At 42.5% G+C, this 22,862-nt stretch overlaps 1 protein-coding gene across 5 annotated transcripts in view; it reads left to right on the forward strand.

Moving 5' to 3' along the window:
* Nucleotides 1–22,862, forward strand: part of XNDC1N (XRCC1 N-terminal domain containing 1, N-terminal like) — a 49,090-nt gene that overhangs the window by 23,745 nt on the left and 2,483 nt on the right. For 3 of the 5 annotated variants that reach the window (XM_051987456.1, XM_051987455.1, XM_051987457.1), the window contains 6 exons: nucleotides 7,933–8,097; nucleotides 12,093–12,267; nucleotides 16,583–16,675; nucleotides 19,339–19,531; nucleotides 21,540–21,667; nucleotides 21,885–21,957. In XM_051987456.1, coding sequence (XP_051843416.1) covers nucleotides 7,933–8,097; nucleotides 12,093–12,267; nucleotides 16,583–16,675; nucleotides 19,339–19,531; nucleotides 21,540–21,667; nucleotides 21,885–21,957 — 827 coding nt within the window. The remainder of the gene's footprint in view (nucleotides 1–7,932; nucleotides 8,098–12,092; nucleotides 12,268–16,582; nucleotides 16,676–19,338; nucleotides 19,532–21,539; nucleotides 21,668–21,884; nucleotides 21,958–22,862) is intronic. The other 2 variants (XM_051987458.1, XM_051987459.1) reach the window with 2 other exon arrangements.

The raw sequence follows: 22,862 nt of genomic DNA on the forward strand, positions 1-22,862 counted from the left end.
AAAGATTGGAGAGGGAAGAGTGGGCTGAAGGCTCCTGAGGCAGAGATTGGCAGAATCAGAATTCTTGGCATCTGCTTTCCTCTAGCCCCAACCCAACTGGAACGAGATTGTAAACCGGAAACTCCGCTTTCCTGCGCCCCTGCTCAGCGCTATCCAGGAGGGTCGGCTGGGCCTGGTGCAGCAGCTGCTGGAAGCAGCCGGGACTGAGGCAAATGGAGGCGGGGGTGGGGGCGCGGGAGGCCCACAGCGTCAGCTGGAGGAGGCAGAAGACCGCTCGTGGAGAGAGGCTCTGAACCTGGCCATCCGCCTGGGCCACGAAGCCATCACCGAGGTTTTGCTGGCCCAGGTCAAATTTGACTTCCGGCAAATCCACGAGGCCCTTCTGGTGGCAGTAGACACAAACCAGCCTGCGGTGGTGCGCCGCCTGCTGGCCAGGCTGGAGCGGGAGAAAGGCCGCAAGGTGGACACCAAGTCCTTCTCTCTGGCCTTCTTCGACTCCTCCATAGACGGCTCTCGCTTTGCCCCCGGTGTCACGCCGCTCACACTGGCCTGTCAGAAGGACCTGTACGAGATTGCCCAGCTGCTCATGAGCCAGGGCCATGCCATCGCCCGGCCCCACCCCATCTCCTGTTCTTGTCTGGAGTGCAGCAACGCCCGCCGCTATGACCTGCTCAAGTTCTCCCTCTCCCGAATTAATACCTACCGGGGCATTGCCAGCCGCGCCCACCTCTCCCTGGCCAGCGAGGACGCCATGCTGGCGGCCTTCCAGCTCAGCCGGGAGCTCAGGCGGCTGGCCCGCAAGGAGCCCGAGTTCAAGGTTGGTCTCTCCCGGCAGAATGCTCCTCTGGGCCTTGTGGATGGGAGCGGAGGTGCCCGTTCCTGCCTTCAGGAAGCTTGGATCCCAGCGGGGAGGAGGGGGAAGAGCCCCTTCTCTCAGATGCTCCGGTCTTGGTAGGAGTGAGCCGACAGTGTCCTTCCCCGGGGTAGCTCCTGGTCCGAGTGAAAAATAACCCTGCGAATCAGGGAGCTCCCAACATTTGGGAGACAAGACATAGAGCAGAAGCCCTGGTTAAAGGCCCAAAGGGTTACGGGCTCTAAGGGTTCATAGAAGGGAGAGAACGTCGTAGGGTGGAGTGATTGGAGAAGGCTTCGTAAGGAAGAGAGAGTTGAATTCTAACTTGGCTATCAGAAGAGGGAAGAGCTATTCCAGACCCAAGTAGGCCCCCCACCACCGGAGGCTTGGAAAACCACAGGTTGGGTCTAAGATAGAGGGGGTTCCTTTTCAGGTACAGACTGGACAGACTGAGATTCTGTGATTAAGGGAGGTGGTCTAGTCTTTACCACCGTTCTGGGTAGGCAAGGCAGGAGTGATAATCTCCATTTTGAAGAGGGAGTAATGAAGGCCCAGATATGAGATACTGAAGTCTCAGTATGGCATTCTTTGCTGGGACACTTACATACACATTTACAGTAACACAACCACATACTCTATAATAAATGTCTGTAGGCATAGATCTTGTATATTATATAGGGAGTCCAATTTAAACTATTAAATATTCAAGCTGCACTAAACTTGGGATACCCCATAGACATGTAACATCCAAAATAACATGCATCTATATGTATATTATATGCAAATATGAATTATACAACTTGTTAAAATGAGAAAATACACATAAGTATTTGTATCTCTATACATACATATTGAGTTCTTCCAGTATTTAGCACAGTACCTGGTACATATAGTAGGCACTCAATAAATGTTTATTGATTTATTCTTCCATTTGACAGCCCTTCAGATACGTAGATACCTATATATAAAATGCTTCTTTTTGCATTGATATCCTTACCCAATAACTCCCCTAACAGCAGAATCCTCCCATGAAAAACTGAGGTATAATTAAACAAAGTGACACATTGATTATGTCTGGCAGCCTATTTCTCATTCCAATCTGTAGTTTGCTACCTGTCTAGGGAGAAAAGGGAGGTATATATCATCCTCATTCCTCTGGGGTAAAAATTGGTCATCATCCTTTGAGCTATATATACCATACTGTCAAAAATCACATGGCCCTAAGCCAAAGAATCTAGTCTAGATGTCCTCCACTGATTAACCAATTATTTGGCTTCTCAGGGTTCACCAACCCCAGCTGTGACCCTCATCTGGAAGAAGGACCTTGGGTTCCACAAACCCACCACCATCTTTAGGCGTTTTCTTCTTTCAAAGAATCTCTACCTTCTTGGAGGAAGAACTAAGGCTCACCTCTCTTCCCCTTAATATGCTGCTATAGCATCAACATCACAAAATCAAAGAAGGGCTCTCCTGAATTGGAGAGACCTTTAAGGGGCTTCTAGTCTGATCTAGATTTCTCAGTCTTTATCCCTCTTGACCTTTCTGTAGGCTTTGACTGTAATCTACTTTTTAATCATCTTTACCTTCTTCCCTTTAGATTTTCATTACACTGCTGTCTCCTTTTTTTCCTATTTACCTGACTATTCCTTCTCACTCTGCTGTCCTATATCTTTGTCCTATATTCTGGGGGTCTCTCACTATCTCAATCTTTACTAAGACTGGCCATTGTGGTTTTGAATGGTTAATTTTAGGAAGCTTTTTTCTATATGGAGATAAATTCTTCCAGTAGATGACATTACCCCCTTGTTCCTGGTGCTTTTGGAGCTAAGCATGACCCATCTAATTCTTCCAAAGCTTAGCAGTGTCTGGCATATGGTAGGCACTTAATGTTTAGTGATTGATTGTTCTACTTGGTTGCCTTTCAGATACTTGAAAATAGCTGTTTTCCACTTGAATCTCTTCAACATAAACATGTCCACTGCTTTCACCCAGTACTGTCCAAAGAGATCATTAGGGACAGGGCCCCCCAAATATATGGAGAAAAGTGTTTCCTCATGGCCCAGATATCCTGCCTCCTTGGCTAGGGGTCCTGGTGGTGGGTGACAGAAAGTACAGAGTTTGAGTAGAGATAAGCCAAGCTGAAGGCAGAAGATGAGGGAATTAGGGCAGAGCAGACATAGGCAGGTTAAAGCAGAGACTCCAGGCTTTGCCCAGCAGTTGAGCAGACTTAAAGCTTAAAGTGGTCTTGGGAAACCCAGGCCAGAATGGTACCCCCTCTCCCATCTCATAGCCCGAGTACATCGCCCTGGAGCAGCTGAGCCAGGACTATGGATTTGAGCTGCTCGGAATGTGCCGCAACCAGAGTGAGGTCACTGCCGTACTCAATGACCTGGGCGAAGACAGTGAGACCGAGGCCGAGGGCCTAGGCCAGGCCTTTGAGGAGGGAATCCCCAACCTGGCCCGCCTGCGCCTAGCCGTCAACTACAACCAAAAGCGGGTCAGATTCTGTTCCCCTGCCCCATTGCCCTCTCTCCCTCTCCCTGCCCAGCTTGGGATCCTATCTGGTAGCTAGCCCTTCCATCATCAAGACTCCTTGAACCCCAGCCTGGACCCTAACCCTTCCCCCACCTAGCAATAGCCCCAAGCATTCCCCTTCCTAATTCTGAGACCCTAACCCAGGCAACCCACAGCCCTACCATATTCTGGTCCCCTGCTCTCACCCTCAAATTTGGCCTTCCCTTTACCCTCCCTATTCCTCCTGTCTAGTCCCTTCTCCCTATGCCTAAGACAACCAGAACCTAGGTTCAACTTAACCTGCACCCCCATCAGCCCAAATATGCCAGTGTCCCCCTCTAAGGACACCTTCCCTTTCCACTGTGCTCTTCTGGAATCCCTGCTTCATAACTGACAAACTCGCTCTCAGTTTCTTTTCCCACCATCTTCTGGCTCTTGGCCATCTTCTTCAGCACTGACTACACTTTCATCCTTTCCAGGATCCACCAGTTGAGATGGAGGAGTTGGAATATTCCTTGTTCCCCATTGCCACTTTACTTCCTCTCTCCCTCCATCACTCAGTAACCTTTCTTCTTTTGTGATTCATTCAATCCATAACTGTCAGTCAATCAAAATTCCCTTGTTTCCTCAATGAGTTCAGGACAAATAGCAATAGGGCCTGACTGATCCCTCCTCCCCAACTCCTACCCTCCTACAAGGGGACATCAACATACATACTGATACTCCCTCAAACACTCTTAACTTCCAAGTCTTCTACTTAGTCATTTCCCACGACTCCTCCACCCTGCCTCAGATACAAAGAGATGGTCACACATATCTCTGTTTTCACCATCACCCTCAAGTGTTCTACCTAGGTTCATAAACTCTGAAATCTCTTATCCAATCACAATTTGTTATCCTTCCACTTCTCCCTTTGCCTTGCAACCCCAAATCCTGTTCTTAGTTTTCATTGTGACCAGCAATTCTTCCAGCTCTGGCTACCTTCTTCCTCTTTCTCCATCTTGACCCATTAATGAACCAGTTCAACTCCATACTGTCTTCTTCTTTCTAGTATCTCACTCTTTTGTGCTATCTATCTAGCCCTGCTGAACTTCAGCCTAATATTATTACCACCATCTGATACCTTTGCTCTTTTTAACATCCTGATGAACAAAGAAGTTGTAGTGGGTCCACAATAAATCTGTTGTATAATCTTAACTGATCCCTCAATGCCACAAGGCAATCCTTTTAAACTTCCCTATTCAACTCATTATCCCACTCATCACAGACCCTTTTCCCAAACTTTTTCATCTCTCCTCAAAACTACCAATTCTTTGTTTTCCACCATCCTCTTAGCTTATTTATTTATATCATATTTTAGGGAGAAAATAGTTGTTTTATTATTATTATTATAACTTTTTATTTACAAGATATATGCATGGATAATTTTTCAGCATTGACAATTGCAAAACCTTTTGTTCCAATTTTTCCCTTCCTTCCCTCACCCCTTCCCCCAGATGGCAGGTTGACTAATGTTAAATATGTTAAAGTATAAGTTAAATACAATATATATATACATGTCCCTACAGTTATTTTGCTGTACAAAAAGAATTGGACTTTGAAATAGTGTACAATTAACCTGTGAAGGAAATCAAAAATACAGGCAGACAAAAATAGAGGGATTGGGAATTCTATGTAGTGGTTCATAGTCATCTCCCAGAGTTCTTTCACTGGGTGTAGCTGGTTCAGTTCATTACTGCTCTATTGGAACTCATTTGGTTCATCTCATTGTTGAAGAGGGCCACGTCCATCAGAATTAATCACATAGTATTGTTGTTGAAGTATATAATGATCTCCTAATCCTGCTCATTTCACTCAGTATCAGTTCATGTAAGTCTCACACAGAGAAAATTGTAATCATTTTCTGAGATCCCTCTTTTTCTTCCTTCCTCATTTTACATCCATTTATCCCCTCTGTCACCTCTGTCTTACATGGAGAGGTGACCCTTTTTCTTGCCAAGACTGACCCCTTCACATAAACAAATCAAATCATTTCACTGTCTTTTTCACCAGATTCCCCTCATTATCATTCTCACTTTCATTTATCTTCAGTCTTTTCTGTTCTGTTGGCTGTTTCTTTAATTCCTACAAATTGTTCATGTCCTACCTCATCCTCAAAAGTTCTTCATTTGTCCCTGATAGCTGTCATCTCACTTGTTCCATTTTGTGGCTAAACTCTTTGAGAAGACTATTTACATTTGGTGTTTCCACTTCCTTTACTCTCATTTTCTTCTTAACTTTCTATAACATGGCTTCTGATCTTGTCATTTACTCAAAACTGTTTTCTTTAAAGGTATTGGTGATCTCTTAATTAAGTCTAGCAGGCTTTTCTCAGTCTTTATCCCTCTTGACCTTTCTGTAGGCTTTGACTGTAATCTACTTTTTAATCATCTTTACCTTCTTCCCTTTAGATTTTCATTACACTGCTGTCTCCTTTTTTTTCCTATTTACCTGACTATTCCTTCTTACTCTGCTGTCCTATATCTTTGTCCTGTATTCTGGGGGTCTTTCAAGGCTCTATGCTGGATCCTTTTCTCTTACTATACTATTTATCTTGGTCATCTAATGGATTAAAGTACCATCTCTGTACAAATGATTCTCAGATCTAATTCCCAGCCCTGACCTTTCTACCAACCTTTAATCTCACATTCCAATCACCTTTTGGATTTCTTCAACTGAATGTTCATAGAAATCTTAAATTAAAAAAAAAAAATCTTAAATTCATTATGTCTAAAACTAAATTGATAATTTTTTCCACCAAACCCTCCCCTCTTCTGAACTTCCTTATTACTATTGAAGATACCACCATCCTTCCAGTCACCCAGGCTTGCAATCTAAGTATCATCTAAGAGCCTCCCAAAATCCATTTTGTTGCCAAGTCTTATTTCTACCTTTGAAATCATTCTCTCCAATCTACCTCCCTGGTGCAGGCCCTAATCACTCACATCAGATACAGTAGTCTGCTATTATTACAGTCTCCCTGCCACAATATCCTCACTGCAGTCCTTTCTCCACTCTGTTGTCAAATTGATTTTCCTACAGAACAAATCTGATGACGTCACCCTTGTTGAATAACTGCAGTGCCTTTTCTCCTTCTGCACCAAATACAAAATCCTTTGTTTGGTATTCAGAGTCTATCATAAAGTAGCTCTCTCCCCACTTTCCAGGCACTTTATACTTTACTCACCTTAGGTTTTCTCTGATACAGTGACACTGACCTTGCTTTTCCTTGAACAAGGTACTCCATTTCCCAAATCCAAGAATTTTCACTGATTGTCTCCCATACTTGAAACATTCTCCCTCTTATTCTCTCCCTCCTGGTTTCCTTCAAGTCCCAACTAAAATCTCATTTTCTACAAAAAAATTCTTTCCTGATTCCCTTTAATGCTAGAGCCTTCCTTTTATTGATGACTTACTAGTAATCCTGTATGTAGTAGTTTATTTTCTCATTTTGTCTCTTTCCTCCTCCTCTCTTTCCCTATTGTTTCCTATACTTGGAACATTTTCCCTCTTACTCTCTACTCCTGTTTTTCTTCAAGTTCCAACTAAAATCCCATCTTTTACAAAATTTTTTTTCCCTGATTCCCTTTAATGCTAAAATCTTCTTTTTATTGGCTACTTACCAGTGATCCTATAAGTAGTAGTTCATTTTCTTATTTTGTCTTTTCCTTCCTCTTTCCCTTAAACTATGAGCTCATTAAACTCAAAATGAACTGTCTTTTATCTTTCTTTATATCCTTAGTGCTTATTGATTGACCAAAGCTCAAAATTGTAAAATTTGGAGCTAGAATAGATAACACTTTAATTTAAATTTTTAATTGGAACTTTTTGTTTTTATACCACATTCATTTCCAAATAGATCTTTCTTCTTCCCCCAACCCATTGAGTTTTCTCTTATAAGAAAGAAAAAAAAGTCAATTCATCAAAATCAAGCAATTCATTTAGTTTTGTCTGATAGTGAACATAATATGCAACACCCATATTTCACCACCTCTGTAATGAATGGAAGAAGAAGTATTTTCTCACCTCAGAGTCAATTATAGTTAATATTGCTTAATAACTGTAATTGACCTTGAAGTGAGAAAATGATTGTTGTAATCATTGTGTATATTATTTTCCTGATTCTATTTATTTCACTGTTCATGAATTCATTTAAATCTTCTTGAACTTTTTTTATCCCTTCATATTTATCTTTCCATGGTTTTAAGCCTCTGGTTTTGAAGGTAAGGAAACTGAGTTGCAAAAACACTAAGTACCTAAAGTCAGCCTAACCCTCTTGCTGTTACTGACCCCACTTAAATTCAATCCCCACCAGCTCATCAGCCTCCAGTCTTCTTACTTTATCCCAAGTTCTACTTCATTAACAACACCCTAAGCCATAGTCCCTAGGCTTTTCTGATCTCTTTCCTTCCTCCCCTTTAAGCCTCTTGGCATTTGGAGTCAAAAGACAGCCTCAGGGAGGAGGATTGGGTAGGGTCATGGTGGGAAGACCCTGGTCATCTCCTAACTCTGCTATCTGTGTTCAGTTTGTAGCCCACCCCATTTGCCAGCAGGTCCTTTCCTCCATCTGGTGTGGAAATCTAGCTGGCTGGAGGGGCAGTACCACAGCCTGGAAGCTCTTTGTCTCCTTTATCATCTTTCTCACCATGCCCTTCCTCTGCCTGGGCTACTGGCTGGCACCCAAGTCAAGGGTAGGTACATTTTGCCCGTTCCTCATTCTCCATTCCTTCTCTCCCCTCTCAGGAGAGAAGTTGTTCCATGTAAATCAGTTTAACAAGGGGTTAGAATCATGGACCTAAAGCTAGAAACAGACTTTGAAAGTCATCTGGTCAAACTCCCTCCTTTTACACATGAAGAAACTGAAACCCAGAAAGGCTAATTTATTTGGCCAAGGTCACATTAAGTGCTGACCCAGGATTTGAACTCAGGTCCCATGACTCCAAGTTCTTTTCCCTGATCATTGGTGCTCAGTACCATGTCCTTTGTGACCTTCAGGTTGCAGGCTAGCTCTCAGCTCCTCCAGAAAGCCCTTTCTAATTGCCTTGCCCATTCTAATCTTCCCCTTTCTAACCTAAAAATAGCAGCTTCCTCTTCTGGAGCACTCCCAGGTTACAAATCAATTTTTTCAGAGTGCCAATAACCACCTTCTGTGAGGAAGGTAATGAGAACAAAGACTATGTTTTTGTCTCTCCTTGAGTTCCCAGATTTTGGCAGAATGCCTGGCATATGGTGAGTGCTTAGTAAATGTCTATGGATTGATTGATGATAACTCACATTTATCTCAATGAATGACATTAATGAAAAAGCACCGATTAAGCACTTGCTAGGTACAGAGCACTGCGAGAGGCACTGAGGGTGCAAACAAAAACAAGATGCTTCATATTCCATTTGGTGGAAGAACATAGATAGGAGGCTTTAGCTAATGAAATGAGAAAGTTCATACTAATACATCTTCTTAAAGGTCATTTCCACTAATCAAATCATACCCGTTTCTGAAGTTAAACCCTTGGACTGGACCAAGAGTCTTGGAGAGTAGACTTCTGATTTTTAATAGCTTTGACTGCTGAGGATAGATACAGGGGCTGCAAAAAGACCCTGCAGAAGAAATTTATAGGGGACATTACAGATGCTGAGCCTGTGGCAGATTTGCTGGCATGAGGGAGGCTAGTATCCCTGCTGCTGCTCCTGGGGCTGATGGGCTCAATCTGCCTGTGTGCAGCAATTGTCTGGTGGTAGGTGTTGGTGGTCACAGAGATGGCAGACCTGCCTCCCCAAGGGTTGTCCCCCTAGAGAATGACTGTAGGGTGCAGACTGATAACAAGGTTGGAGGCCTGGGGACACGCAGTTAACAGGGCTCTTAGGTTCCATTCCCAGCTGTTTGTCTACCAGAGTCTGAGAGGAGGTGGCTTTTGGAGTGTTGGTGCTAATTTGGCCTGCCTGGTACATGCTGCCTCCTGTCACTTCCTCAGAAGCTTTTGCAGCGTATGATATATAGGGTACTTTTCTCTTATCCCTGTTTTACAAAGGGTGAAACTGAGAATTAAAGAGGTAAAGGAACCAGGGTTAAATGGCTAAAAAAGTAGGTATCAAGCCACACATTCTCTCTCTCTCTTTTTTTTTTTAAATAACTTTTTATTGACAGAACCCATGACAGGGTAATTTTTTACAGCATTATCCCTTGCATTCACTTCTGTTCCGATTTTTCCCTTCCCTCCCTCTACCCCCTCCCTCAGATGGCAAGCAGTCCTTCACATGTTGAATAGGTTACAGTATATCCTAGATACAATATATGTGTGTAGAACCGAACAGTTCTCTTGTTGCACAGAGAGAATTGGATTCAGAAGGTATAAATAACCCGGGAAGAAAAACAAAAATGCAAACAGTTTATATTCATTTACCAGTGCTCTTTCTCTGGGTGTAGCTGCTTCTGACCATCTTTGATCAATTGAAACTGAATTAGTTCTCTTTATTGAAGAGATCCACTTCCATCAGAATACATCCTCAAACAGTTGTTGAGGTATATAATGATCTCCTGGTTCTGCTCATTTCACTTAGCATCAGTTCGTGTAAGTCTCACCAGGCCTCTCTGTATTCATCCTATTGGTCATTTCTTACAGAACAATAATATTCCATAACATTCATATACCACAATTTACTCAACCATTCTCCAAATGATGAGCATCCATTCAGTTTCCAGCTTCTAGCCACTACAAACAGGGCTGCCACAAACATTTTAAGCCACACATTCTCATAATAAGATCAGAGAGCTCTCCCATAGTACATTTCATTTCTCCCATAGTGACCCTAGCACAAGTATCCTGGAGTTACTGATCTTTCCCAGTCCTGTCTCCTTAACTAGACTTTGTGAAGTTCATGGTTGGGCCTGAACTCAGGAACACCTAAGTCCAAATCTAGCTTTCAGACATTTACTAGCTGTGTGACCCCTGGTAAGATCCTACTGAAGATCTCTAGTGAGAGCTACACCATGTCAGGCTGCTGTAGGAGATTCTTTTTTCTTTTTTTTTTAAATTTATTTATTTATTATAGCTTTTTATTTACAAGTTATATGCATGGGTAATTTTACAGCATTGACAACTGCCAAACCTTTTTTTCCAATTTTTCCCTTCCTTCCCCCTATCCCCTCCCCTAGATGGCAGGATGACCAATACATGTTAAATTTGTTAAAGTATAAGTTAAATACAATATATGTATACATGTCCATATAGTTATTTTGCTATTCAAAAAGAATCGGATTTTGAAATAGTGTACAATTAGCCTGTGAAAGAAATTAAAAATGCAGGCGGACAAAAATAGAGGGATTGGGAATTCTATATAGAGTTTCATAGTCATCTCCCAGAGTTTTTTCTCTGGGTGTAGCTGGTTCAGTTCATTTCTGCTCTATTGGAGCTGATTTGGTTCTTCTCATTGTTGAAGAGAGCCACGCCCATTAGAATTGATCATCATATAGTATTGTTGTTGAAGTATATAATGATCTCCTGGTCCTGCTCATTTCACTCAGCATCAGTTCATTTAAGTTTCTCCAGGCCTTTCTGAAATCATCCTGTTGGTCATTTCTTACAGAACAATAATATTCCATATTATTCATATACCACAATTTTTCAGCCAATCATCCCCTCAGTTTCCAGTTTCTAGCCACTACAAACATTCTTGCACCTACAGGTCCCTTTCCCTTTTTTAAGATCTCTTTGGGGTATAAGCCCAGTAGAAACACTGCTGGATCAAAGGGTATGCACAGTTTGATAACTTTTTGAGCATAATTCCAAATTGCTCTCCAGAATGGCTGGATGTGTTCACAATTCTACCAACAATGTGTCAGTGTCCCTGTTTTCCCACATCCCCTCCAACATTCCCCATTATCTTTCCCTGTCATTCTAGCCAATCTGACAGGTGTGTAGTGATATCTTAGAGTTGTCTTAATTTGCATTTCTCTGATTAATAATGACTCGGAGCATCTTTTCATATGGCTAGAAATAGTTTCAATTTCTTTGTCTGAGAATTATCTGTTCATATCCTTTGACCATTTATCAATTGAGGAGATTCTTATATGAAGACATATTAGATGCTTTAGATCCCTTCCAACTCTGAGGGTAGGTGACTCAAAAAATAATAAACAGAGGTAGGGAAGTAAAGTGATTTACCAAGATCATATGGATGAGAAGTGTCAGGGCTAGGACTGGTACACAAATCTTACTAGTCTAAATCTAGTCTACTGTACTGGGTGAGTGGGTGAATTGGTCTGTATTAAATTGAATTAAATTAAATTGAGTTGGGTTGGGTTGAGATGAGTTGGAATGAATTAAGTTGAATTGGGTTGCATTGGATTGGTTTGGGTTGAGGTAGGATTAGCTGGATTGAGTGAGGTTGATTGAGCTGGGTTAGATTGAGTTGAGTTGGGTTGAGATGAAATAAGTTAAGAAGGGATAAATTGAATTGGGTCAGGTTGGAAGGGGTTAAATTGAGTTGAGTTGGGTTGGATTGGATTGGATTTCTTTGGGTAGAGTTACATTGGATCTGGTTGAGTTGGGTGACATTGAGTTGAGTTGGGTTGGTTTCTGTGACATATTCTTAAGTCTATAGTAGATGAATGTTGTCTAATACAGTTAAAAAAATCTGGAGAAGTCTAGTTGCTGGCTCAGAAGCCTCACAATTACTCCTCTTCCCACAGCTGGGTCGTCTGCTGAAGATCCCAGTGCTCAAATTTCTTCTACACTCAGCCTCCTACCTATGGTTCCTCATCTTTCTCCTGGGAGAGTCACTGGTCATGGAGACTCAGCTGGGTACCTTCAAGGGTCGCAGCCAAAGTGTCTGGGAAAACTCACTGCACATGATCTGGGTTGCAGGTATGAGGGATGGTTAGGGAGATGGTTGCGGGGCTAAGGCAAATAACCTCCCCTCTTCCCCCCACCCCGGCTGAGGATCCTTCACCCATGTGGGGACCTCAGATCAGGAATCCTCTGGATTACCCAGAAAATGTCACTCATTCTACCCCAAGATAGTCTTGATGAGACTGAAGACAGTGATTGTTGTTCCTTGAATCTTCTCTAGATCAAGTACACTCACTCAGCCTGGGAATCTTAGCACCCCTCAATCCCTTGTATTTACCCTGTAATGTTAAAAGAATTTCATAAGATTTAGACCTGGGAACTTTAATTTAGCTCATCTAGTTCACTCCCCTCATTTTATAGATGTGGAAACTATGTCCCAGAAAAGGGAAATGACTTGCCCAAGATCACACAAGTTGTAAGCAGCCAAGCTGCCATTCAAACCAGGACCCTCCAACTCGTGCTGTATCACTAACTCCTCTTTCTGAGTCCCTTCACATGAATGGAAAGAGAATCAGAGGACTTGCCTGGGTTTGAGTCTTGGTTCTGACATTTCAATTAAACAACCAACATTTATTAGGAAGCACCTATCAGGTTGCAAAGATAAAACTGAAAAAAATTCCGCCAGGAAGGAACTTCTAGTTTCATGGAGGAGGATGTATACATATAATTAAATACAAAATTCTTTACACAGCAAACGCAAAGTAGTTCTAGGAATGTCTAGAAACTCCCCAGATATAGAGATCAAGAAAGGTCTCACATAGGAGGTTAAATTGAGTCAAGTCAAGAAGCATTTATTAGGTGCTTATGGACCAGACCCATTGTGCTAAGTACTCAGGATACAAAGAAAGGCAAAATCACTGTACCTATCCTCGGAGGAGGTCACATTTTAATGCAAACCACTATGTACATACAAGATTATACAGGTATATCTGTACCTAATTAGAAACTTGGAGGTAATCTCACCTAAACCACAATCTCAGAAGGAAAGAAGTCCCTAGCAGTGGGAGAGCTGGGAAAGGCCTCTCTCAGATGCTGCAGATGCTAATTATGAGCACAGGCAAGTCCTTTTTTCTCTGGACTTTGGTATTATCTTCCTTTGTAAATGGGATTGGAATAGAATAAAAAATCTCTAAGATCTCTTCCAAATCAGCAAGTCTCTGAATCTATGAGGGTGGCCAGTCCTGGGAGGTGACCCCACCTTGGGGAGAGACTTGAGTCCCATGCTGAGCTCTCCCCACCCTGACCTCTGGCCATAGGCTTCCTGTGGTTTGAATGTAAGGAGGTGTGGATTGAGGGCCTACGAAGCTACTTCCTGGACTGGTGGAACTTCCTGGACGTGGTCATCCTGTCCCTGTATCTGGCTGCCTTTGCCCTCCGAGTGCTCCTGGCAGTGTTAGCCAGGTTGCATTGCCAGGCTGCTCCAGATGGCGCTGCCTGTCGCTACTTCACCACAGCTGGTGAGTGCCATGCCCTGAAGCTGTTACTCCTTGTGTTCCAGGACCTCAGCTTCCCCAGCTCCCAAACACTCCTCCCTTGGCAACTGTTAGGTCTTCTAGGAGCCTCCCAAATCCCACAAGGTCTACCCTGCATCAGGCCTCCAGCATCTTCCCAACCCCAAGGTTTCCCACCTTCTCGTTCCCCAGACCCTCAGTTCCTTTACTCTGTGATCCCTAAGTCCTTTAAAGCTTGAATTCTTACTATGCCTCCGCCCTGTGAATTAAAATTTTATTTTGTCAATGAGCAAAATCTCTTTTTTCTCTCTCCCACCTTCCCCATCATTGACCCTACCCAAAAAGGAACTAAAAAGAAAACCCTTGTAACAAATATGCACAATCAAGTAAATATCAAGGGGTTGTCTAAGATGCTTTTTACTGGGCCTCTCCAGAATCTTGTGCCTGGATTTCCTCATAGAATTTTATTTTCTTAACAGACAGTTGTGCTCTAAACCTTCCCCTGACCCAAGTGTCCCTACCCTATGATCTCTAGCCTTCCAAGGTTTTCATAGGTTCATGTTTCCCTTGACCAGTGAGCTTTAGTCCCACTTAGCTTAATGACACCTCATCCTATAATTTCTACCTCCTAGATGCACCCCAGTTTCACAATATGATGTGCCACCACCATATGATGCTCAAGTCTCTTAAAACCCCTTTGGCCCATGGTGTTCCTAAGCTCTCAACTCTTAAATCTCCCCAACCAGAAAATAATAATAATGATAATATCTCACATTTCTCTAGCTCTGAAGTTTAAGTGCTTTACATCCATTAGTTTATTTGATCCTGGGAAACAGAAATTATTATTGTCTTCCATTTTACAGGATGCTAAAGCTTAGGGAAAATTAGTGTTACACAGCTAGTAAATATGAGTCAGGATTTGAATTCAGATCTTTCTAACTCAGTGGTGGTGGTGGAATCTAATGAGCTGAACTTAATCATCTCATATTAGCAGCTAGGTGACAAGGTGGATAGAGAGCAAGACTTGGAGTCAGCAAGATCTGAGTCCAAATTTGGCCTTAGACATTTATTAACTGTGTAACCTTCAGTGAAACACAGAACTTCTTGACTCACTTGATTTCCTCATGTATAAAATGGGGATAATAATAATACCTACCTCCCAAGATTGTTGTGAGGATGACATAATATGTGTAAAGCTCTAAGAAAAGTCAATAAAAACAAAATAAGATCATAAGACAAATTGTTAAGACAAGGTAGGGGGGTAGTGAGAAAAGGGAAAGGAAATTGAGTGTGGAAAGAAATTGGTGAAGAAGAAAGTAGCAGTTCCAGAGTTCAAAGTAGTTTGTCAGACAGAACCCACCTGTAAAATAGGTGGGTTAATCCATCATCCCTCATGGACCAGAGAATGTCACTCTTAATTCCTATGGTGGTATGAGGGAATCCTTCTCACCCATTCCACATCTTCCCTTGAGCAGAGCGCAGTGAGTGGCGCACGGAAGACCCCCAGTTTGTGGCTGAAGTCCTATTTGCCATCACCAGCATGCTCAGCTTTACCCGCTTGGCCTACATCCTGCCTGCCCACGAGTCTTTGGGCACCCTGCAGATCTCCATTGGCAAGATGATTGATGATATGATCCGGTGAGGGCAACTTCTCACGCAGGTGCCTGGGATCCTCAGGATTCTGTGTGGGAGAGGGGAAATCATCTCTTTTTGGTGACTCCCATCAAACTCCTTTGTCTTGGAAAGACCTGGTCATTTGCCCTGGACCTGCCTCCCCACCAGCTGGTCATGGAATAGCAGAATCCTGGTTTTAACCTTCACCTAAACCACAATCTGAAACCTGGCCTCAGGCCACTTCTTAACTTTAACTATGACCTTGAATTCATCCTAAAAATAATGGAATCCCTAAATCTCTGAGTTAGCAGGAACTTCTGAAGGTTTTAAGTCCAGGAAAATGAATTTTAGAATTTCCTGTTTCACCTTAACCTTTACATGACCTTAACACTGATTCTGAATTTATCCTATCACCCTAATTCAGAGGTTTTTTTTCATCACAGACCTCAGAGAGTCTATGAAATAGGATAGGAAAAATAACATTACTAACCAATCATGGAAATTGAATATTTCCTTCAATTACTTAAAAATCTTTTTCTGAGAAGGAGCCTATTCTTCAGTAAACTTCCAAAGAAGTTCCTGACACAAACAAGATTAAGAAGAACTATCCTAATTCTAATTTAAAACCCTTCCTCTGACAAGGGATCTCTGAGACTCCTGATGTTGACCCCTAATTCTATCCTCATCCCTACACAGAAACCAACCCTTATATGAATCCTTATCCATTCCTCCAGAAAGCAACCTTCATTTGAGCTCTCACTCCAATTCCATCTTAACCCTCAATTTCTTTAGGACTCATCCTCAAGTCTTATCCTACTTCTATCTTGCCTTTACTCTTTTTTTCCCCCAAGGCAATCAGGATTAAGTGACACAGCTAGTGTCAAGGGTTTGAGGCTGCATTTGAACTCTGGCTCTCTTGACTCCAGGACTCTAACCACTGCACCTCCTAGCTGCCCCACTAACCTGTACTCTTAATTCATTCTGATCCTCACTCTGACCCATCCCAGTCATCATCCAGAACCTAACCTGGCCTTGGCTGTCACCTCAATTCCATCCTAACTTACCCGGAAGCTAAACTGAAGTTGCAATTGGGTTTTCTTGCTTAACCAACATTTTTCCTGTTCCAGCCCCTTCTGGGCTGCTTCCTCCCAGAAATGAAGACTGATGTTGGGGGATGGGGACCAGACACAAGGGGAAAGGACAGAAAAGAGTCGTCAGCAGTCCCCTTGACCAAAGCCTGACTTCTCTTCCTTACCTTTCTACAGGTTCATGTTCATCCTTATGATCATCCTGACGGCCTTTCTCTGTGGTCTTAACAACATCTATGTGCCCTATCAGGAGACCGAGAGACTGGGCAAGTATGTGGGCTGGGGGCTGGGGAAGGAGGTGGGATTTGGGGGTGAGTAGGGAATCCAGAGGGTATAGCCTGGGAAAGTGGGCAGACCTCCTAGAATCATTGTAGAGAAAACTCAAGGACCAAGGAGGGAGAGCTGCTAAATAGGAGGTGGAAAAAGGGCTGTGAAAGTATGTGACCGGTTCAACAAGCAGGACTGGTTCATGGCCTTGGTCAAATTATTCCATCTCTTTGTGCCAATGAAGAAACTGGACTTTATGCATCTCAAAGATCTCTTCTGGCTCCAAACCTTTGTGATGTTTGTGGTCAGGCAAAGTCTGTAGCTTACCTGGGAAATATAATCCAGAGCCTAGGGAAGGCTCCCGTTTCCCCCAAATTCCCCCAAGCCTAAATTCCTCTTCACCTGTTTATTGGCACCTGACTTTCTCTAAGGGCCATAACCTTGTTCTCTGTGAACACCCCACAGGGAGCAAGCCTATATATTCATTCACTTTCAGGGTGAGAAAGGATGATTTCAGAACCTCTTAGGAGAACCCTGTCACCAGGGAGGTAGGACAGAACTCGGGTCACACAGAATCCTGATGTCATTTTCCTTGGGAATACCAGCTTCTCTACTTGTCATCCTAGGGACCTCAGGATTTTTACTTTGTGCTACTTTCTGAACTTTTCCTAATCCTCAAACCCCAGTCTGATCCCCTGGAGTCTAGTTGTTCCTTAGGCCATGAAATCTGCCAACTCAGATTTTTTCCTGCCTCTCCAGCTGATGCCATTGCTTCCTCAGGGGTCTTTTTCTCACACTCATTTCTCACATTGTCTATCTCCATTCTATCTTATACTTATGAATGTGCGGTTTTTTGAACCCAAGTACAAAACTTCACATTTATCCCAGATGAATTTCATTATGCTAGATTAAAATCCAATGCTTTCTGTTCTATCAAAATCCTTTTGCATACTGATTTTCTTTGCAATGTCATGCTGGTAAATATTTAACAAGCAGCTTGGTTGGGGAAAAATATCCAACTATTTACTTAGGATATCCTTTTAAGTTTAATCTGCATTGTTAACATTTATCTCTCACTTTGTTAACTCTAGACAATCAACAGAACAATAAATCAAGTCCTGAAGTGAGGCATTTGCTGATTTCCAAAGTGTTAATGCTCACATTGAAAATTTAAAAACCAAGTAAGGTATAGCTAGCTCTAGGAACATGTGACATCTTTGCATCTGTCTTTATCCAAGTCATTGATAACAATATCAGACTGCACAGCCAAGCACAGATTTCTGGGGTGAAATTCAATGATCCAGTCAACAAGCATTTATCAAGTAGCTAGACACCAGAGATATTCCAATGAAGAACTGCCTCATTGATATTAGCCATTAACACCTACTCTTTGGCTACAACTCTAGTCTGTAATACTCTATTTTTTTCCATTACAATAGTATGAGATACTTTTTACAAAAAGTTTTATTAAAGTCTGGGTGAACAGTAAATATAACATTCCCTTTATCTACCAGGTTAGTAACTCTTTCAAAGAAAGAAAGTCTGGTATGACCAAATCTTAAAACCATGCTGGCTCTTTGTAATTATTGCTTACTTGGTTTCTAGATGTTCACCAACCTTTAATGGTTTATTCTAGAACTTTCTCAGAAATTTAAGCCATCTTTTGTTGATGTTCCATCATTTGTATTTTGAAAATCAGGACAATATATTTCTCCTTTCTTCTGCAGTCTTTCAGATATTAATGGTAATGACTCAGTAATCATGACTTCCAGTTCTTTGAAGATCTGGGCCTGTATTCTCTGGGTCATGTACTAGTTCAAGGACAACTAAGTGCAACCTTATTATCTCCCTACTTATCTTGAATATCAATTCCCTGTGAGCCACTTGTGTTTTGTCCTTTCCAGAGCAAAGACTAATCTTCTTGACAGAGAAAACAGGAGGAAAATAAAAATTGAGCAGCTCTGCCTTCTCTGTCAATTTTCAGCATCTCATCTACTCCAAACATCTCTTATTTGATATTTCTTTTTCTCCCAATAAAATAGAAACTAGACCTGTGGTTTCATTGACATGGAGGATTCAAGGGAGGAAAATCAGAATGGCACCTTCTTTCCATTTTATGTCTTACAAGGTTGCCTAGTGCTCAGGGTCATATAATCAGCATATGTCAGAAACAATACTCAAAATCAGATCTCCCAACTCTTTATCTATGGTGCCATCATATGTCTCCTTTCTTCCTATACTGTTCCTAAAAATCTTAGTGCAGTTTTAATCTAAGACTTTTAAGAAGCCCTTTGTGTCTTTAGAAACCCCTTTGTTGCCTTTATCTTCCCATTTTGCAGATGAAGAAACTGAGGCAGGGAGGTTCAGTGACTTGCTTAGAGTCACCCAGCTAGTAAAAATCTGAGTCAAGATTTGCATTCAGGCTGCAAGTCCAATACTGTATCTCTTACAACATCCTTCCTTTCCACTGGCATAAGGAGATAATTCTAGCTGAGTCCCAGAATACCCTAATTGGGGAGAATCCCCAGCATCCCAGTCCCTATGTGGTTCTGTCACTGACTGAGAAGGTCAGTTTTCTGTAGACAATGACATTAAAATAAAGGGAAAAGCGGAGACTGGGCTTAGCTCAGCTCTATTTCTGATCCACAACTCACGTCTTTTCCCAGCTTCAATGAGACATTCCAGTTTCTGTTCTGGACAATGTTCGGTATGGAGGAGCACAGTGTGGTGGACATGCCCCAGTTCCTGGTGCCCGAGTTTGTGGGCCGCGCTCTTTATGGCATCTTCACCATCGTCATGGTCATCGTACTGCTCAACATGCTCATTGCCATGATCACCAACTCCTTCCAGAAGATTGAGGTGGGGGAGAAGTGAGGGCAGAGTGGCAGGGGAAGACTAAAGACCTCCAAGGAGATGCAGGTCTTGTAAAAGAATAGAGGAGCACAAGAAGACTAAAGACCTGAAGGAAGTTGGTGGGAATGAGGGGGGTTAGAACAGCAGCAAGGGCGCAAGCCCCTATAAGCAGATGAAAGGGATGAGGAGGGATAGAGAGGCAGAGGGAGACCAAAGGACCTGTAGGGAGATAGAAGGGCAGAGGAAGACCCAAGACCTGCTGGGAGATAAAGGGGATAATGGGGGATGGATGAGAACCAGGGACCTGGAACACAGTTTGGATCAAAGGAGGGACATGAAAGACAGCAGAACAATGAGGGAAAGGACCCAAAAGGATAATATATAATTATAGACTTAGAGCTGGAAGGAACTTTAGAAGTCACCTAGTCCAACCCCCTTTTTTTACAGAGGAAAAAACTGATTGGAGGTAAATATGGGGGCAATAAGGTACTAGAAATACTTAATCTTTGCTCTTACAGAGCTCAGTCTGTTAAGAGAAAATGTGATAAAGGGAGATTCTTTTCAAATCATTGACCATTTTTTAAATTCCTACTTTGTGCAGATCCCTGAATTCAGCACTGGAGAAGGTATAAAATTTAGAGAAAAGTCCAGTCCTTCCCATAATGAAAAATAAAAATTTTTTAATAGAGATCTAAGATACACATAGTAGATAACTAGAATATACAATACTGCTCATTAGATGGAGATAGAGATAAAAAGCAAATGCCTCATAATGGAGGACTTTATTTGGGTGAGGGAGGAGAAGGGAGATCAGTTTCCAGGAAGCAGTACCTTTGAATTGGACTTTAAAGAAATTCTGTAGGCAAGAAGGAGAGGAGATGGGGATGAAGAAGTCATGGGGTAGGAGGGAGAGAAGATTAGGAAGGGTTAGGGCTGTGGCAGAGTTAGGAGGCGAAGAGAAGGACAAAAGGAGCAGAGTGGTTTGAAGGCAATAAAATTGGATGAGTCAGAAGACCTTAGTTAAAAGCTTGTGGATTTAAAAGCTTGCTGATTGACTTATTGAATACCTAAAGGTCCTGTGATTTACTATGATTACTTTGTTTCAAATCTATGATCACGTGAGTCTGTCTCAAAACTTATCAGAAAGTAATTTGTTAAGTGCAATTAAAAATATATGGGCAGTTAGGTGGCAAAAATGAATGCAGCATTAGGCCTGGACTCAGGAAGATTTATTTCCAAATTCAAAACTGGCCTCAGACTCTTACTAACTGTATGACACTGGAAGTCACTTAATCCTGTTTGCCTCAGTTTTCTCATATGTAAAGTGAGCTGGAGAAGGAAATGGCAATACCTTTGAAGAAAACCCCAAATGGGGTCACAAAGAATTGGACATGTTGTTCACAACACCACCACAAAATAGAAATATATACATGTTTTTATTAGAATGCTTGGAAAAGAGATGGGGAGGTATCTGGTGAGAAAAGGAGGAAAAAAGCATGAAGTTAAAGGATGTAGTGAAAAAATGGATCCAGAGAATGAGAAGGGGATGGAACAGGAGATTGGGAGGACCAAGAGTCCTCGCAAGGGAAGGAGGATGAAAAGCAAAGGCTAAGGTAAAGGACTGGGTGATTGGGGAACAGCATGGTAAAGAAGGAAAGGGGTTGGAAAGTGGAATGAAAAAGGGGCTGAGGAATAAAAGGGGTATTATGGAAGGAGAGTAAGGGATAATCAAGAGTGGGTGGATAAAGAACTGAAAGGAAAAGGAAAAAGAAAAAGGAAGAGAATGGGAATAGAGATGGCAGCAGAACAGAATGGGACAAAGAGATGGAGATGGGAATATAATGAGGCAGAAAAGAGGAGAGGGAAGGGAAGTGAAATGGAGGGTGAAAGGGAGATGGGGAATAGCAAAGGAGAAGGGGGATTAATGTGAAGGATATAGAATGAAGAATGAAAGATTTGTAGACATAAGGGAGGGTATAGGTCCCTGAGCTTCTCCCCCATCTCTGTCCCCCAGGATGATGCTGATGTGGAATGGAAATTTGCCCGCTCCAAGCTCTACCTGTCCTTCTTTCGGGAGGGCTTGACACTGCCAGTTCCATTCAATATCTTGCCCTCACCCAAGGCCTTCTTCTATTTGCTCAGGTAAATTCTTAAGAGAAGCTCCACAGCTTCATCCCTCCCCTCCTTCATCCCCCTATTCTGTGCCTCCATTCCTCCTCCAAGAATTCCCTACAGCCTCCAATTCTCCCAAGTCCCAGTCCATCCCCCAACCTCCTTTTCTTATCCCTTATTTCCTATCATCTAACCTAACCCTAGCCCCTCATCCCATCCCCCTTGACTCTTCACCCAATTTTCTTAGGAGAATCTTCCGATTTTTTTGTTGCTGCTGCTGCAAGACCAAGGAGCCTGCCTATCCCCCCATCCCCACCTTTGTGAGTGTCCCATCTGATTGCTTGTTCCATGTCTATCTTATAGCTGCCCTGTATTAATCCTAGTCTTTCTCTTCATCCATCTCATCTCTGCTCCATTCTGTCTCCACATCCCACAATCTATCAAATCTTTCACGTTTGTCCTAGTTTGTCAGATGGTAAACTTTATTCATATCTATGTGCCTGTGTGTCTTTCTGCTGTCTCTGAGTCTAGACTAGTCCCCGTGAGGGAGATGCCAGACAAGAAGGGACCAGTAACTAAAAGCTGCTCTCTCCATCTCCCCCCAAGCCAGTGGAGGCCCTCTCTAATGAGCAGTGCTTCTTAAAGCTATTTACTGCTGCTTTGTCTCTGTCCTAAGTCAATATCTTGACAATGGTCATGTTCTCCCTTAGTTGTCCCAACTTTCCTGGAGATGGATTATTCCTCCTCTCTCCTCAGGGCTGCCTTAATGAGGCTGACATTTGTGCAGAGAAGCTTAAGTGGCTTGGGGGGAAATTAATTGGGATCCCAAAGCAGAGCTCTACCATGAGTGATGGAACAAATATTTCTTAGTTCTGAAATAGTATCATTCTGTGATTTTAAATAACAGGGATTAGTCACAGCCTGACTAAGACAATAGTGTCAATGGAATTTAAACAATTTCTTTACAATATTTCTGAAAGGTGAATAGTGCATGTATAGCTTATTACAGAGAAACTGGGGCCCAGAGCAGTAAGATGACTCACCTGAGACAACAGAGTAGGTTTAGGAGCCTGGATTCAGTTCCAAATCCCCTGATATGAAATCCAGTGCTGTTTCCTTTATGCAAGATTGCCTTTTTAAAGAAGAAAAAGGGTTTGTCTATAACTCACCCAAGCCAGGATAGGGTGAGGATGGGGAGAAGCAAAGTCCCAAGCAAGGGACTGTA

The sequence above is a fragment of the Antechinus flavipes genome, chromosome 3, assembly GCF_016432865.1.
Source record: "Antechinus flavipes isolate AdamAnt ecotype Samford, QLD, Australia chromosome 3, AdamAnt_v2, whole genome shotgun sequence".
Lineage (NCBI taxonomy): Eukaryota > Metazoa > Chordata > Mammalia > Dasyuromorphia > Dasyuridae > Antechinus > Antechinus flavipes.